We start from the raw sequence: 16,646 nt of genomic DNA on the forward strand, positions 1-16,646 counted from the left end.
GAGAGGCGGAGCCCAGAAGCCGGCGGGAGGTGCCAAGGGCTGGAAGGGGCGGGCCCGGGGCCGAGCCGAGGCCGGCCGGGGCTGGAGGAGAGGGGAGGGCAGGGGCGCGAGTCCGGGCGGGCCCAGCAGGTTGGGGTGGGAGGGGGCGGGAGTACGGGGTGGGGGAGGAGGGGCGTAAAGGGGAAAAGGGAGGGGGCTGGAGAGGATGGGCGGGCCGGGGGCCACCGCGAAGCGGACCGCGGGGCAGGACGGGGCGGAGAGGAAGGGGAGAGGAAGGAGAGACCCGGAGGGAGCTGGAGGCAGAAGCGAAGGGGAGGGTCGGGTCGGAGGTGCAGAGGAAACAACTCCGGCCGCTGCGCGGGTCCGGAGCCCCACACGTGTGGGTGGGAGATAGGGAAGGACAGAAGCTGGGAGTGAAGTGGAGGATGCCCGAGGTAGCCTCCAGACCCAAAAGGAGGGTCCAGAGGCTCCCCCGCATTCCAGGCTTGACGGACACAGAAAATCCTGGCAGCACCACTCCCAGAGGCCAAGGCCACGGCGGCAGCGCTCCCTGCCGAGCGCTCCTCGACTTCCATTCCGCTCGCCGCCGAGCGCCTCCTGGGTACCCGGCCCGAAGTGCGCGACACGGCCCTGACGTGGAGGGTCTCACCGCCCCTGGGGGAGGGGTTCCTGGGGGAAGGACGCTTTGCCGTGGCTCAGTGAAGAGCCAGAGAGAGGTGACGCTCAAGGAGGGAGATGAACGTGAATGATAAAGTGCAGAGCAGGAGTGGTGAGATGAGAAGCCACAGCACGTTGCTCTCATGGACCTTCACATGGCGTGCAGTGTCCAAGAGGCAGTAGCAAGGAGTGAATCGTAAAAGAAATGTAACTACTTATACTAATAATGGCAACAGTAACTTAACTTATGTACATAGTTTCTTAAAGGTAACACTTTTAGAATGAATGTATTTTAATGTGGTCCCTTTGACAACGTAACATGAGCCAAATCATGTCACTCCTCTGCTCAAATCTACCCAAACCTATCAAACCTATCAGTGGTTCCTGCTGTCTCTCTGCATAAGCCGAAGTCCTGCAGCGGTCTACAAGGATCTATGTGACCTGGTCCCCTTTTCTCTTTGGCCTCATCTCCTTACGCCTCTTCCATTTACGCTGGTCTCCTGTCAAGAAGTCCCTTGACCCCTACACTGGCTGGACACTTCCCTTAGATTTGGCTGTAAGGAGACAAGCAGCCCAGATGGATTAAGGCAAGTTATTACTTACACCGACAGCAAAAACAAAATCAGTGTAATGTCAGCTTAGACCCACAGGTAACACCAAACTGGAGGTGCCAGTGTTATTCTATGGGTCTACATGATGAAAAAAAAAGAAGAAGAAAAAGAAAAAAAAAAGAAAAGAAAAGAAGGAAAAAAAGAAAGAAAGAAAAACAACATGAACCCTGCCGCTGAGCAGCCAAGTCTAAACTACACCAAGCAGTTTTATAGACTTTGCAGGAGCCTGACTCTGTGTGCTTGGAAGGAAGGGGGCTGGGAGGTGGAGAGAGATATATGGAAAGTCCTGCAGTCAACCAAAACATTGGCGAAGGAAGAGAAAAGGACTTGCAGCAGTCTCCTGCAAGGTAGGGATAGGAAACGGCCTCCCAGTGGCTCCTCACCAGGCTTACCTATCCCTGTTTTAGGGGAAATCACAGGGCAGTCCAACAAGACTTGGGTCGGACCATGGTCACACCTCACCTAAATGGCCTCGGGAGATGTGCAAGATTGCCAGGGGCACCTCAGCAGACCTGTTCTCCTGCAATTTCCTTGCTGTTACTCAAATATAGCAAGCACTCCTCCGCTGAAAGGTTTTGTACTGGCTGTTTCCTCTGCCTGAAATGCTCTTCCCTTAGACACATAGCTTCCCATTTGACTCTCCTCCAAGTCAGCTCAAATCTCACTTTCTTGATGAGGCCTGCCTTGTACAATACTCTTCAGATGGCCAGGTGTGGTGGCTCATGCCTATAATCCCAGCACTTTGGGAGGCCAAGGCGGGCAGATCACAGGGTCAGGAGTTCGAGATCAGCCTGGCCAACATGGCAAAACCCCGTCTCTACCAAAAATACAAAAATTAGCTGGGCATGGTGGCATGCGCCTGTAATCCCAGCTACTCAGGAGGTGGAGGCAGGAGAATCACTTGAACCCAGGAGGCAGAGGTTGCAGTGAGAAAAGACCAGGCCATCACACTCCAGCCTGGGCGACAAGAATGAAACTCCATCTCAGAAAAAAAAAAATGTTCTTCAGCTATCTACCAGTGTTGGACATACCACCCCAAACATAGTGGGAGTAAAATGTAAGCCATTTTATTAGATTCCTGGATTCTGTGGATCAGAGATTTGGACAGAGTACAGGGGAAATGGCTTGTCTTTGCTCCTCCACATCTGCCTGGGACCTTCGGCTCAAATGGTTGGGGATTAGAATCACGTGAAGCAAATTATAGCCTGCAGACCTATGGCTTCTTTTTGCAAATAAGTGTTATCGGAACACAGTCATTCATGTTGGTAGTTGAGACAGAGATTATGTGGCCCACAAAGCCAATGCAATCTGGCCCTTTAGATAAAAAGTTGGCTAACCCTGGTCTCAAGGCTTATTCACTCACATAGCTGCCATTTGCCCTGGGATGACTTGGGCACTAGGGCTGCAGACTAACTGGAGCACCTAAAGAAGGCTTCTCCATGGTGGCCTTGGAGTAGCTGGAAGTCTTGCATGGCAGCTTAGGTCTCCAAGAGCAAGCATTCCAGTAAATAAGGAGGAAGCTTAGTGGCCTGGAAGGTCACATAACTCCACCCTACTTTCTTGATGGAAGCAGTCACAAGCCCACCCTCATGGGGAGGAGCTATAGAGGCTCAAGCCCAACCTCTTGAAGATGGAAGTGTCAAAATAGCACAAACAAACAAAAAACAACCTAGACCCCATATTACACAACTATTTCCAAGGCTACATTTATGTAACTTCAACAAGAAGACACTTACCTGGAACCCATTCTCCAGTGGCCACTGCGTCTCCTGTGTCAGCTAAGACTCTGTGTTACAAGTAGGCACCCTAGTGTTTAACACCTAAGAGGGAATGATAAAGGCCTGCAGCAATGTTCATCTAAGGGCTACAGAGGATTACCCCCACTGACTCAAGGAATGGAAGATTTATAACCAAGGTAAAGTGGCATTGTGGTCACAATCTATGTGTCAAACATGTTCAGCATATCAGTGGCAGGACTTGAGTTTGAGACCAGCCTGGACAACATGGTGAAACTCTATCTCTACAAAAAAAAAAAAAAAAAAAATACAAAAATTAGCCCAGCATGGTTGTGACTGCTGCTAGACTGAGTTCAGCAGTTACTCAGGAGGCTGAGGTGGGAGGATTGCTTGAGCCCCGGAGTCAAGGTTGCAGTGAGCCAAGATTGTGCCACTGCACTCCAGCCTGGGCAATAAAGCGAGACTCTGTCTTTAAAAAAACAAAAACAAAAACAAAACAAAACAAAACAAAAACACAGAGAGAGAAAGAGAGAGAGAGAGAAAGATGGCAGATGTAGAAGACTCCATTCAGCATGCTGAAGAACATACGAGAAGCACAAAGATCTAGGTTTTGTAGTTTATTGGGAAACTGCACTTATAATTTATTGGGAAACACATAAATCTTGTAAGCAACTCCATTTAGTTTCTTGAAAAAATACAGTAGTCTAAGTGCTTTGTCTTTGTAGTTTTAGAGGAATTGAGATGGTGCATACAAAAGGATTCCATTCTATTTGCCAAAACCATCTGGAAAATAAATTTCTTCTTCTTATAGTTTGTTGGAGGAATGGCGATAGCACATATAAGAGATTCCATTTGCTGCACAAAAACTGAAATTAGAGGTCTGGCTCTTGTAGTTTCTTGGGAGTGTCTGTTGATTTGGAGATCTGTCAGGTGGCAGACAACAGGAAATCAATTGATAATAGATATATATTTTTGAGACAGAATCTTGCTCTGTCACCCAGGCTGGAGTACAGTGGCACGATCTCAGTTCACTGCAACCTCCGCCTCCTGGGTTCAAGCAATTCTCCTGCCTTAGCCTCCCAAGTAGCTGAGACTGCAGGCATGAGCCACCATGTCCGGCTAATTTTTGTATTTTTAGTAGAGATGGGATGGCCAGGCGCGGTGGCTCATGCCTGTAATCCTAGCACTTTGGGAGACCGAGGTGGGTGGATCACCTGAGGTCAGGAGTTCAAGACCAGCCTGGCCATCATGGTGAAACCCCATCTTAAAAAAAAAAAAAAAAAAAAGAGAGACGGGGTTTCACCATGTTGGCCAGGCTGGTCTCGAACTCCTAACCTCAGGTGATTTAACCACCTCGGCCTCCCAAAGTGCTGGGATTACAGGCATGAGCCACCACGATTGGCCGTCTGAAGAGTATTGTACAAGGCAGGCCTCATCAAGAAAGTGAGATTTGAGCTGACTTGGAGGAAAGTCAACTGGGAAGCTATGTGCCTAAGGGAAGAGCATTTCAGACAGAGGGAACAGCCCAATAATAATTTTTTTGTGTGTGTGTGAGATGGAGTCACTCTGTCACCCAGGCTGGAGTGCAGTGGTGCCATCTCAGCTCACTGCAACTTCTGCCTCCTGGGTTCAAGTGATTATCCTGCCTCAGCCTCCTGACTAGCTGGGACTACAGGTGCCTGCCGCCATGTTCAACTAATTTTTTTGTATTTTTAGTAAAGATGGGGATTCATGTTGGCAGGCTGGTCTTAAACTCCGACCTCAAGTGATCTACCCTCCTCGGCCTCCCAAAGTGCTGGGATTACAGGTGTGAGCCACTGCGCCCAGCCCAATAATAATTTTTGATTATCTGTCTTGGTGGGCTCTGTTATCTCCTAGAATTCTTAATGGTGTTTGTCATTTGCTTGCCACTAGGAGCACAATTACGTCAAAGAAAGGAAGGCAAGGGGCCTGGTGCGGTGGCTTACACCTGTAATCCCAGCACTTTGGGAGGCAGGTGGATCAGGAGGTCAAGAGATCGAGACCATCCTGGTCAACATGGTGAAACCCCGTCTCTACTAAAAATACAAAAATTAGCTGGGCATGTTGGTGCGTGCCTGTCATCCCAGTTACTCAGGAGGGTGAGGCAGGAGAATTGCCTGAACCCAAGAGGCGGAGGTTGTGGTAAGCCGAGATCGCGCCATTGCACTCCAGCCTGGGTAACAAGAGTGAAACTCCGTCTCGAAAAAAAAAAAATTTTATAAATACTGAATTAGAAATGTAGGCATATAGTTATTCCTTTATATAATCATATAAATCTTATAGTTACTTATAATCATAAAGATATATACTCAATATAACCTTTAATTTTACTAATGACTATCGGGTTATGAAGCATGGAAAGCATGGAACTGAGGTGACACTGTGAACAAAGGGATCCTAAGGCAAGATGCTCTAAGCCCTCTGTCATGCCCGCATAAGGGCTGCTGGAGGGTGCCTCCTCGGCTGTGCGGCAGCGCCAGTGCTGTGAAAGTGCCCACTGTTTAGCCAGCTAGGAAAGGAGATGTCCAAAATGGTCGAGACCTCTCCTTCCTGGGGAAGTTAGGAGAAAACTCTGCTTCTCCAAGTTCTTGTGGCAAGGTCTGACGGCTGTCAGGGAAGCCTGCAGTCTTCCGGGGGCTTAACTGTCTCTATGTGATGCTGTGCTTCAGTGGTCATGTTCCATGTCTACTCTTACACCCTGCTTCTGCACCTGCTTCCCTGGTTTCTCTTTTCTCAGAAGATAAGAATTAATGTCCTTGACATTTCTAACAAATTTGCAAAGAGCGCAGACACATTAGGTCTTCTCCTCGCCTCGGCTACTTGAAAGTCTTGGGCCCCCTATCTCCAAGACATGTAATCTACCTGACCCTATCACCGACCACCATTACCTCACCCTAACTTCCCTGCCCCCTGCTTTGTCAGAGTGTCCAGACACTCTGCCACTGCAGGTCTCCGTGCTTTGGCTGGCAGTGGACCCTGAGCCCAAACTTTCTTTTCTCTATCTCTGTGTCTGTGTCTTTTATTTCTACAGTTTCTCCTCTCCGCACCAGCAGGGAGGGGCTCACAGAACCCTATAGGGTTGGACCCTATACGCCTGTAATCCCAGCTACTCAGGAGGCTGAGGTAGGAGAATCACTTGAATTTGGGAGGTGGAGGTTGTAAAGAGCCTAGATGGCACCACTGCACTCCAGCCTGGGCCAAAAAAAAAAAAAAAAAAGGGTATTTTTGGGCCGGGCGTGGTGGCTCACGCCTATAATCCCAGCACTTTGGGAGGCTGAGGCGGGTGGATCACGAGGTCAAGAGATCGAGACCATCCTGGTCAACACAGTGAAACCCCGTCTCTACTAAAAAATACAAAAATTAGCTGGGCATGGTGGCGCATGCCTGTAGTCCCAGCTACTCGGGAGGCTGAGGCAGGAGAACTGCTTGAACCCAGGAGACTGAGGTTGTGGTGAACTGAGATCGTGCCATTGCACTCCAGCCTGGGTAACAAGAGTGAAACTCCCTCTCAAAAAAAAAAAATTGTATTTTTTTTTAATCTCTAGCCAGCAATTTAATTGTTATACTTGTTCAAACTTGAATGAAACAGCCTTTAAATAATATCTTTACCAAGTGACCCCTCAGAATTCAGAAAACACAATCCTGTGAAAGATCGTAATGTAGATTTAAGCTAATAAAGAAAAACAAGGCTGGGTGTGGTGGCTCACACCTGTAATCCCATCACTTTGGGAGGCTGAGGTGGGTGGATCACGAGGTCACAAGTTTGAGACCAGCCTTGCCAATGTGGTGAAACTCTGTCTCTACTAAAAATACAAAAATTAGCTGGGCCTGTGTAGGGTCCAGCCCTACAGGGTTCTGTGAGCCCCTCCCAGCTGGTGCGCACACAAGAAATTGTAGAAATAAAAGGCACAAGACATAGAGATAGAGAAAATAAAGTTTGGGCCCAGGGGTCTACTGCTAACCAAAACTCGGAGTCCTGCAGTGGCCCAAGTGTCCCAACACTATGACTTTTATTGAGTACAAAAGCTAGAGGCAGGGAAGGTAGGCGACTGGGGGCAGAGGAAAAGAGGGTGTGGCAGTGATAGGGTCAAGTATATCACGTGTCATGCAGGTAGGGGCTCAGGAATTTTTCGTAGCCGAGATGAGGTAAGGGGCTTAATGCATCAGCACTTTTTCCATACTTGTCACAAAGACAATAAGATTTATGTTGTTTTTATTGATTAATTCTTACAAGAAAAAAAGAACCAAGTGCAGAAGTGGATCATGAGGTTGACATGGAATGTGACCACTGAAGCACAGCATCACATAGAGACAATTAAGCCCCCAGATGTCTGCGGGCCAAGCTAATTTTTGTATTTTTAACAGGGTCAGGCCTCAAGAGCTTGGAGAAGTGGAGTTTTCTCCTAACTCCTCCGAGGAAGGAGATGTCTCAGCTCTTTTGGATGTCTCCTTCCCTAGTTGGCTAAACAGTGGGCGCTTTCCCAGTGCTGGTGCTGCTGCTCAGCCAAGGTGCCCACCAGCAGCCCTCATGCGGGCAAGACAGAGGGCTTAAAGCATCTGGCCTTAGAGTCATTCATTTCACAGTGTCGCCCCAGGTTCACACTTCTGACCTGAGAGGCATTAGTAAAAGAATTAAGATCACCTATGAATAACTAAGATCACCTATGAATAACTAATGACTACTATGGTTGTATTTCTATTACTTTCTTCTTCATTATTTATATGGAAATAGGCTGAGGCCTTTGGTTCCCGCCTTGTCACTTATGGGGTCTCCCCGCTACAGGCACTTGTAATCCCAGCTACTCAGGAGGCTGAGGTAGGAGAATCCCTTGGGATTCTCCTGGGAGGTGGAGGTTGCAGTTAGCTGAGATCACACCATTGTATTCTAGCCTGGGTGACATAGGGAGACTGTTCCCCCCACTCCCAGAAAAGAAAAATATATAATCATATTTGTTATAGGCTGGGCGCAGTGGCTCACGCCTATAATCCCAGCATTTTGGGAGGCTGAGGCGGGTGGATCATGAGGTCAAGAGATCGAGACCATCCTGGTCAACATGGTGAAACCCCGTCTCTACTAAAAAATACAAAAATTAGCTGGGCATGGTGGCACACGCCTGTCTGTAGTCCCAGCTACTCGGGAGGCTGAGGCAGGAGAATTGCTTGAACCCAGGAGGCGGAGGTTGCAGTGAGCCGAGATCGCGCCACTGCACTCCAGCCTGGGTAACAAGAGCGAAACTCCGTCTCAAAAATAAATAAATAAATAAATAAATAAATAATAATAATATTTGTTATAATTAATAATGTATTGATTAGCCTTGTCTACAAAATCACTCAGAATAGTGGTAACATTGCCTAAATATTATACAGAGTGACTTTACCTAGGTCTCCTCTTTTTTCATAATCATGAACTTTTTTTGCATAGCTTCAATTAAAATCTGTCCTCCTATTGCAGTGAGCTGAGATTGCACCACTGCACTCCAGCCTGGCTGACACAGTGAGATGCCGTCTCAAATATAAAAAATCTGACCTTCTTTCTACCGAGTTATAATTGGATAAATCAAATTTGTAACCAAGACTGTGATACAGTTTTTTGTTTGTTTGTTTTTGTTTTGAGACAGGGTCTCACTTTGAGACAGCAATAAGCTCAGGCTGGAGTGCAGTGGCACAATTTCAGCTCACTGCAACCTCAACCTCTCAGGCTCTGGCAATCATCCCACTTCAACTTCCTAAGTAACTGAATCTACAGGCATACACCACCATGCCTGGCTATTTCTGTATGTTTTTGTAGAGACAGGGTTTCATCATGTTGCCCGGCTGGTCTCAGACTCCTGGGTACAAGTGATCTGCCTGCCTTGGCTTCCAAATTGCTAGGATTACAGACATGAACCATCAGACTGGGCCTAAATCTTAAGTATGACAGAAACTTTATTAAGGAATGGAGCCATTTTTTTTAGTTTTGAGAACTCTGTATATATCCTGGATAAAAGTCATTTGTCAGTTTTGCAAATATTTTCTGTGGCTTTTCGTTTTCTTTGCAGTGTTTTTGGCAATGTTAATTTTCATGAAATCCAATTCATTAATTTTTTTCTCTTATGGATTGTGTTTTTGTTTTGTTTTAATTTTAATTTTTGTGGGTACATAGGTGTGTTTATTTATTTATTGAGATCTCCAATCCTGCAGAAGGTGTATATATTTATGAGGTACATGAGATCTCTTAATACAGGCACATAATGTGTAACAATCACATCAGGGCAAATGGGGTATCCATCACCTCAACCGTTTATTCTTTGTGTTACAAACAATCCAATTATACTCTTTTAGTTATTTGTAAATGTACAGTTAAATTATTTTTGACTATAGTTTCCCTGTCTGGATTGTATTTTTGGTGTCTTACTTAAGAACTTAAAAAAAAAAAAAAAAACCAAGCTTTATTCAGGTACCTTTCACATACCAAAAAATCATAAAATTCTCTCCTGTTTTTTTTTTTTTTGGTTCTGTGACACAGATCTTTTTTTTTTTTTATTTTTCACTCCAACATAAGTCATCATGGTAGTATAAAAATTCTCCCTTTTAACGTGTACAATTCAATAGCTTTTATTCACAGAATCATGCAACTGATACCACTAATTTTAGAACATTTTCATTATCCCCAAAATAAATCCTGTACCTGTTAGCAGTCATTCCCTATTCTACGGTCCCTTGCCCCACCTTTAGCCCCTGGCAACCACTAGTCTACTCTGTTTCTATGGATTTGCCCCCAGTGAGTATTTCGTATAAATGAAATCATTCAACATGCGGCCTTTTGTGTCTGGCTTCTTTCATTTAGCATAATGTTTTTGAAGTTCATTCATGTTGTATCATGGATCAGTAATTAATTCCCTTCTATAGCTGAATAATGTTTTGCTACATACATATACCATATTATTATTATTATTATTTGAGACGGAGTTTCGCTCTTGTTACCCAGGCTGGAGTGCAATGGCACGATCTCGGCTCACCGCAACCTCCGCCTCCTGGGTTCAGGCAATTCTCCTGCCTCAGCCTCCTGAGTAGCTGGGATTACAGGCACGCGCCACCATGCCCAGGTAATTTTTGTATTTTTAGTAGAGACGGGGTCTTGCCTTGTTGGCCAGGCTGGTCTTGAACTCCTGACCTCAGGTGATCCACCTGCCTCAGCCTTGATGTGCTGGGATGACACCCAGTACTTCTTTACATGTTCTAGATAATAGACTCTTATCAGATAGATAATTTGCAAATCTTTTCTCCCATTCTGTGAGTTGTCTTTTCACTTTCTAGACAATACCTCTGAAGCACAAAATTTAAAACTTGTGTCTAATTTATCAATTTTTCCCTAGGTTTCTAGTGTTTTAGGTACCACAAAGCACTAAAGGTACCATATCTAATACATCATTGCCTAATCCAAGGTCATGAAGATTTACACCTATGTTTTCTTCTAAGTGTATAGCTTTACTCTTATATTTGGGTCTTTGATGCACTTTAAAATTTTCGTATATGGCATGAAGTATGAATCAAGGTTCATTCTTTCCATATGAATATCCAATTATTGCAACACTAATTGTTGAAAAGATGCTTTCCTCCTTCATTTGCTTTTGCAAGTTTGTAAAACAACAACAAAAAAATCAATTGGTCTCACTCTGTAACTGAGGGCTGTACATATTGTCTTCCTTCCAAAGAGTACAGTATGGAAAGTAGGGAAATGCAACATCATAGTACAGAAATCTGACAAACTACTATCTCAGTTATGTGATCAAGGTTGACATCAACAGTGATAAGTTATGCTGTTGATAAGTACCTTTGATATGATGTGATGAAAATGACAGTTTATGATCTTCCTCCCCCAAATCCGTATCCCCAGGCTAATCATGAAGAAACATCAGACAAATTCCAGTTAAGGGATATTCTACAAACTCATGAAATCTGGTGGTTGCAGTGGCTTATGCCTGGAGTCCCATCTACCTAGGGGGCTGAAGCAGGAGGACTGCTTGAACACAGGAGTTCAAGGCTGCAGTGAGCTGTGTTTCTGCCAGTGCACTCTAGCCTAGGCAATACAGCAAGACTCTATTTCTTTTTTTTTTTTTTTTGGAGACAGAGTTTCGCTCTTGTTACCCAGGCTGGAGTGCAATGGCATGATCTCGGCTCACCGCAACCTCCGCCTCCTGGGTTCAAGCAATTCTCCTGCCTCAGCCTCCCGAGTAGCTGGGACTACAGGCGTGCGCCACCATGCCCAACTAATTTTTGTATTATTAGTAGAGACGGGGTTTCACCATGTTGACCAGGATGGTCTCGATCTCTTGACCTCGTGATCCACCCGCCTCGGCCTCCCAAAGTGCTGGAATTATAGGCGTGAGCCACCGCACCCGGCTATTTCTTAACTTTAACTGTTTCATGAATCTTTGTTTCTATCCTTTCTCCTATAACCCACTCTTTTTTTTGACAGTCTTGCTCTGTTTCCCAGGCTAGAGTTCAGAGGTGTGATCATAGCTCACTGCAGCCTCGAACTTCCTTCCGCTCAGGTGATCCTCCAGCCTCCCAGGCAGCTGGGACTACAGGTGCGCGCCACCACCCCAGGCTAATTGAAAAATTTTTCTTCTGTTGAGACAGGGTCTCGCTATATTGCCCAGGCTGGTTTCAAACTCTTAGGCTCCAGCGACCCTCCTGCCTCGCCTCCCAAAGTGCTGGGATTACAAGCGCGAGTGGCCATTGGGGTTCTTAACCTGGGTCTTTCAATCGCCTCAAGAAGTGTCTCTGAATCTAGGAATTGCAAGCAACGTTTCTATGAGGACCTTCATACTGTTCATCGACTCTTCGAAGAGTATGGACTGCATAAAGGCACAGAGCACTGCACGTAGAGAAAATCAGCAACCTCTGCTCCCCACCCTCTGCCTGACTGTGCCTACCTTCACAGGAGGTCAAGAGGCGGAAGGGAAACCAGACAGAAAAAAAAAACCTGAGATCGAGGAGGCAGTTTAAGTCCCTAGTGACATGATCTGAAGACAACTTGGACGGCAGGTGAATCCTTTCACTGTATGGGCTCTGGCAGACACAATCCTGCTTTGGGGATCGGATCAGTCGCACGCAAGGTGTTAAGAGCCCACAGGTTCTGCCTGGCCGCAGTTTTCCTGCAACTGCGCAGGCGCCGGGACTGCTAGGCCACTGCGCGCCTATCGCGTTGCTCCGCCCTGGCGCGAGGCCGGACGGGAAAGTCAAGATGGACGCGTGCATTTGAACGTCTCGCACGCCTGCCTGCCATTAAGACTCGCACCCGCTGTTGTTGCCCAGTCCTCCCCAAGAAAAGGGGAGGGAGAGGGAATGAGAAGCTGCCACGGTCGAGGAGTCACTGTGACGGACCCCGCCGCTGCCCTCGGGCCTCCTCGGCCCCTGCACCTCCGGGGAGCAGCCGGGTCTCGCCGCGCCTGACGCGTCCCGAGTTACACAGGTGCGGGGCCGGATCAGCTGCACTTGGGTGGTCTGTCGTACGCCGCGAGACTCTAGCACTTGCCCCGAGGCCGATCCGCCCCTGGTGGCCTTAGGGCTGGGAGCCTGGGGGACTAGAAACCTGGGGAGGGCCCTGAGCGTGCCCTGGGGGCTGAGGGGGCTCCGGGCCTGCGGACTGGGGTGCTCCTTCCACTCACTGCTCGCCAACCTGAGCTGTGCGCTGCATCCAGTGGCAGCCTCGGCTTCTACATTGGCCTCCAGTCTCTCTGAGCTGGTTTTCCGAGCCCCGGGCTTTTAGCCTGTTTTTTTCACCGTCCCCTAGAACGGCTGGGGAAAGTTCTTCCTTATTGTGGAGACTTAACTCAAGCTCCGATTAGTGAGCATTTGGGTCCCCGCCCCCACCTTTTTTTTTGGCAGGGTAGTGTTTGTTTGTCGGAATCATTGCTGATATTTTTTATTTATAGCATATGAATTTAATGGTATTTTTATGTGAAGCTGTTTATGTTGCCCCTAACAAGTAAAAATATTTCTAAAAGTTTAGGTTATTGTGAAAGTATTAAGTATGTGGCCTTAATCAGTACAAAATGATAAATCTTTAACAATTCTATAGTTTTCTCTCAAAGTTATAAGAAAATAACATTATAGGCCGGGCGTGGTGGCTCACGCCTGTAATCCAAGCACTTTGGAGGCCAAGGCGGGTGGATCACCTGAGGTCGGGAGTTCAAGACCAGCCTGACTAACATGGTGAAACCCCCTCTTAAAAAAAAAAAAAGCAGCAGCATACAAACAAAAAAAGAAAATAACATCATACAATTGCAGAACCAAAGTTTCATAAAATCAAAAGTTCGTTAATGTTGCTTATCCTGTTGAATAAAATGTAGGAAGACCAGCTGAATTTTGTTGTTTTCTTGTAAGTTTTATAAGGCATTTTTTAGTTGTGTTCCAAGTTCAAGTCTTCTCAATACTGCAACCTCCACCTACCAAAGCGATTATCGTGCTACAGCCTCCAGAGTAGCTGGGATTACAGGCACCCACCACCACACCCAGCTAATTTTTTTTTTTTTTTTTTTTTTTTGGTATTTTTACTAGAGATGTGTTTCTCTATGTTGGCCAGGCTTGTCTCGAACTCCTGACCTCAGGTGATCCGCCTGCCTCTGCCTCCCAGAGTGTTGAGATTACAGGCGTGAGCCACTGCGGCTACCTAAGAGTAACATTTAATTCACAGCAAAATAACTTTGTCACCTTACGTAGGCTTTGGGTGTTTGTGTGGCCATTTAAGTCTCTTGCCCTATGAGCAGCAAGTCGACATACGGAAACAGCGGGGTTTGCAGCAGATAAAGTGTTTTACTTGCAGAGCCACCAAACTAGGAGACTTGGGAAACTTCAAGTCTGTTTCCCCAAAGAGTTAAGGTATAGAGGTTTATTTTTTATTTTTTTATTTTTTTTTAAGATGAGGTTTCACCATGTTGCTCAGGCTGGTCTTGAACTCCCGACCTCAGGTGATCTGCCCGCCTTGGCGTCCAAAGTGCTTGGATTACAGGTCAGGTATAGAGGTTTTAAAGAGTTTGGAGGTTAGTGGGCTAAGGTATTGATTGATCTGAGAAAGAAGGATGAAGTCCTAGGATGGAGAGATAAACCACATTGTCATGCTGATGTGGTTCCTTGATGGGGTCTTTAGCTTGCATCATTTCAAAAGAAAAGTCTTAGGCTCCTAACATTAAAAATGCTATGTAGGCCGGGCGCAGTGGCTCACGCCTATAATCCTAGCACTTTGGGAGGCCGAGGCGGGTGGATCATGAGGTCAAGAGATCGAGACCATCCTGGTCAACATGGTGAAACCCCATCTCTACTAAAAATACAAAAATTAGCTGGGCATGGTGGCACACGCCTGTAGTTCCAGCTACTCGGGAGGCTGAGGCAGGAGAATTGCTTGAACCCAGGAGACGGAGGTTGCGGTGAGCTGAGATCCCGCCATTGCACTCCAGCCTGGGTAACGAGCCAAACTCCGTCTCAAAAAAAAAAAAAAAAAAAAAAAATCCTACGTATAGGAGCATGGTATATAAGCAGGTACAGGAAAGTGGGTCAAAGGGCAACCAAATTATGCTTATCTGTACTTTTGCATAAAGCCTAGCTGCTTCCTAACCTTGTGCTGAAGGCATTAATAAAGTTCACATTTTTGTAGTAATAAACTGTAGAGTACAACTTGTCTAAATACTTCATAAAGTATGGAAAAATTAGTGTATAGTAGTAGGAAACATGAGATAGGTGGCGTGGGACACAAGTAGTTGTTGCAACTCAGTGGTTTCCTGTAATGGTAACTGTCAGTCTGTGACTAAAATGTGATAACTGCAATTGCCTGAATGAATCAGATACAGAATGTCCTTTGATGTTATGACTACTTACCAACATGATGTAATTATTTGACATTCATGTAAGGATTAATGACTTAATGTGTTTATCGTATTTTTATTCTAGTTTTGAGTCTTGAAGCTGACCAGAATGTGTTTGAATTCATACAGAAATAATGTTGATATTTGGAACCCATGTCGAACTTCTATGAAGAAAGGGCAACGATGATTGCAGCCAGGGATTTGCAGGAATTTGTTCCTTTTGGTCGAGACCACTGCAAGCACCACCCTAATGCTTTGAACCTTCAACTTCGCCAGCTGCAGCCAGCCTCTGAATTATGGTCTTCTGATGGTGCTGCTGGCTTGGTGGGATCCCTTCAGGAGGTTACAATCCACGAAAAACAGAAGGTTCCATTGAGTTTCCCATTCAATTTTTAAAATGTAGAGTGATATGATCTACTTGTAATTTAAGGCTACTGAGATGCAACTGAGAGATGAGTATGATGCCACTTCTAGGGTAGAGTTAAGATGTGGTAATTTCAATAAATGTTGAAAATAATGACTTTATTACATTGTCATAGCAACTTCTTTAGATACCCTGTGTAACTTGTGGTTTTTTAATGAGAGTCAGGTTCAGTAGTATGATTGTAGTCCATTTTAAACTTTTTCTTTTCACTTAGTATACGGGAAACAGATTTCCTGTTATTTAATGATTAAATGGTAGAGATTAGAAATAGTTCCTGCTGCAGAAGATTTACATGTTTCTAAAGGAGAGAAGAAATGCCATGAAAGTAGGTAGAGTCATAGTTCTTTTTTTTTTTTTTGAGATGGAGTTTTGCTCTTGTTGCCAGGTTTGAGTGCAATGGCATGATCTTGGCTCACTGCAACCTCCGCCTCCCAGGTTCAAGCGATTCTCCTGTTCAAGCGATTCAAGTAACTGGGATTACAGGCATGTGCCAGCACACCAAGCTAATTTTGTAATTTTTTTAGTAGAGACAGGATTTCTCCATGTTCATCAGGTGGTCTTGAACTCCTGATCTCAGGTGATCTGCCCACCTCAGCCTCCCAAAGTGTTGGGATTACAGTCGAGTCATAGTTCTTAAGGAGAAGAATGAGATATAAGTGTGTGTCAGAAAATGAATGCCTCCTGCCTTGTTCCATTTTCATACCCCTTTGGGATACCAAAATCTCAGGGAGAGATAGTCTATATTGTTAGAAATGGAAACTTCTCTTTTCTCTATTCATTTTGGTGGGTGGGACAAAGGAAAAGAAGGTGAAGATACATGTGGCTGCGAAGCAGGAAGTCTGCATTGTGCATAAACTCCCCGAGTGATTTCCATGTGCACCTCACTGTCCTTTCCCTACTCTACCTCATATTCTTTTTTTTTTTTTTGAGACGGAGTTTCGCTCTTGTTACCCAGGCTGGAGTGCAATGGCACGATCTCGGCTCACCGCAACCTCCGCCTCCTGGGTTCAGGCAATTCTCCTGCCTCAGCCTCCTGAGTAGCTGGGATTACAGGCACGCACCACCATGCCCAGCTAATTTTTTGTATTTTTAGTAGTGACGGGGTTTCACCTTGTTGACCAGGATGGTCTCGATCTCTTGACCTCGTGATCCACCCGCCTCGGCCTCCCAAAGTGCTGGGATTATAGGCGTGAGCCACCGCGCCCGGCCAGCCTCATATTCTTAATATGTCCTTTTAGCCTCCCAAGCATGTGATTTGATTTTTGGATCTATGGAGAAGGTATACTTTTTGTTTGTTTATGTTTTTGGCAGACTTATATAGAGGAATAATATAAAACATTTAATATAGGGA

The 16,646-nt window shown here is 45.8% G+C and overlaps 1 protein-coding gene across 2 annotated transcripts in view; it reads left to right on the forward strand.

Moving 5' to 3' along the window:
* The first annotated feature begins 12,249 nt into the window (after positions 1-12,249).
* ANAPC1 (anaphase promoting complex subunit 1) overlaps positions 12,250-16,646 on the forward strand; it is a 119,280-nt gene continuing 114,883 nt past the window's right edge. The window contains exons 1-2 of one of the 2 annotated variants that reach the window (XM_064371653.1): positions 12,250-12,482; positions 15,001-15,237. In XM_064371653.1, the coding sequence (XP_064227723.1) occupies positions 15,025-15,237 (213 nt within the window). In that variant the 5' untranslated portion in view covers positions 12,250-12,482; positions 15,001-15,024. Of the gene's footprint in view, positions 12,483-14,876; positions 15,238-16,646 lie in introns of those variants that run through there. The other variant, XM_064371654.1, reaches the window with a different exon arrangement.

This window comes from Aotus nancymaae, unplaced genomic scaffold (assembly GCF_030222135.1).
Source record: "Aotus nancymaae isolate 86718 unplaced genomic scaffold, 86718_ANA_hifiasm-v0.15.2.pri h1tg000155l, whole genome shotgun sequence".
In the NCBI taxonomy this organism is placed as follows: Eukaryota; Metazoa; Chordata; class Mammalia; order Primates; family Aotidae; genus Aotus; species Aotus nancymaae.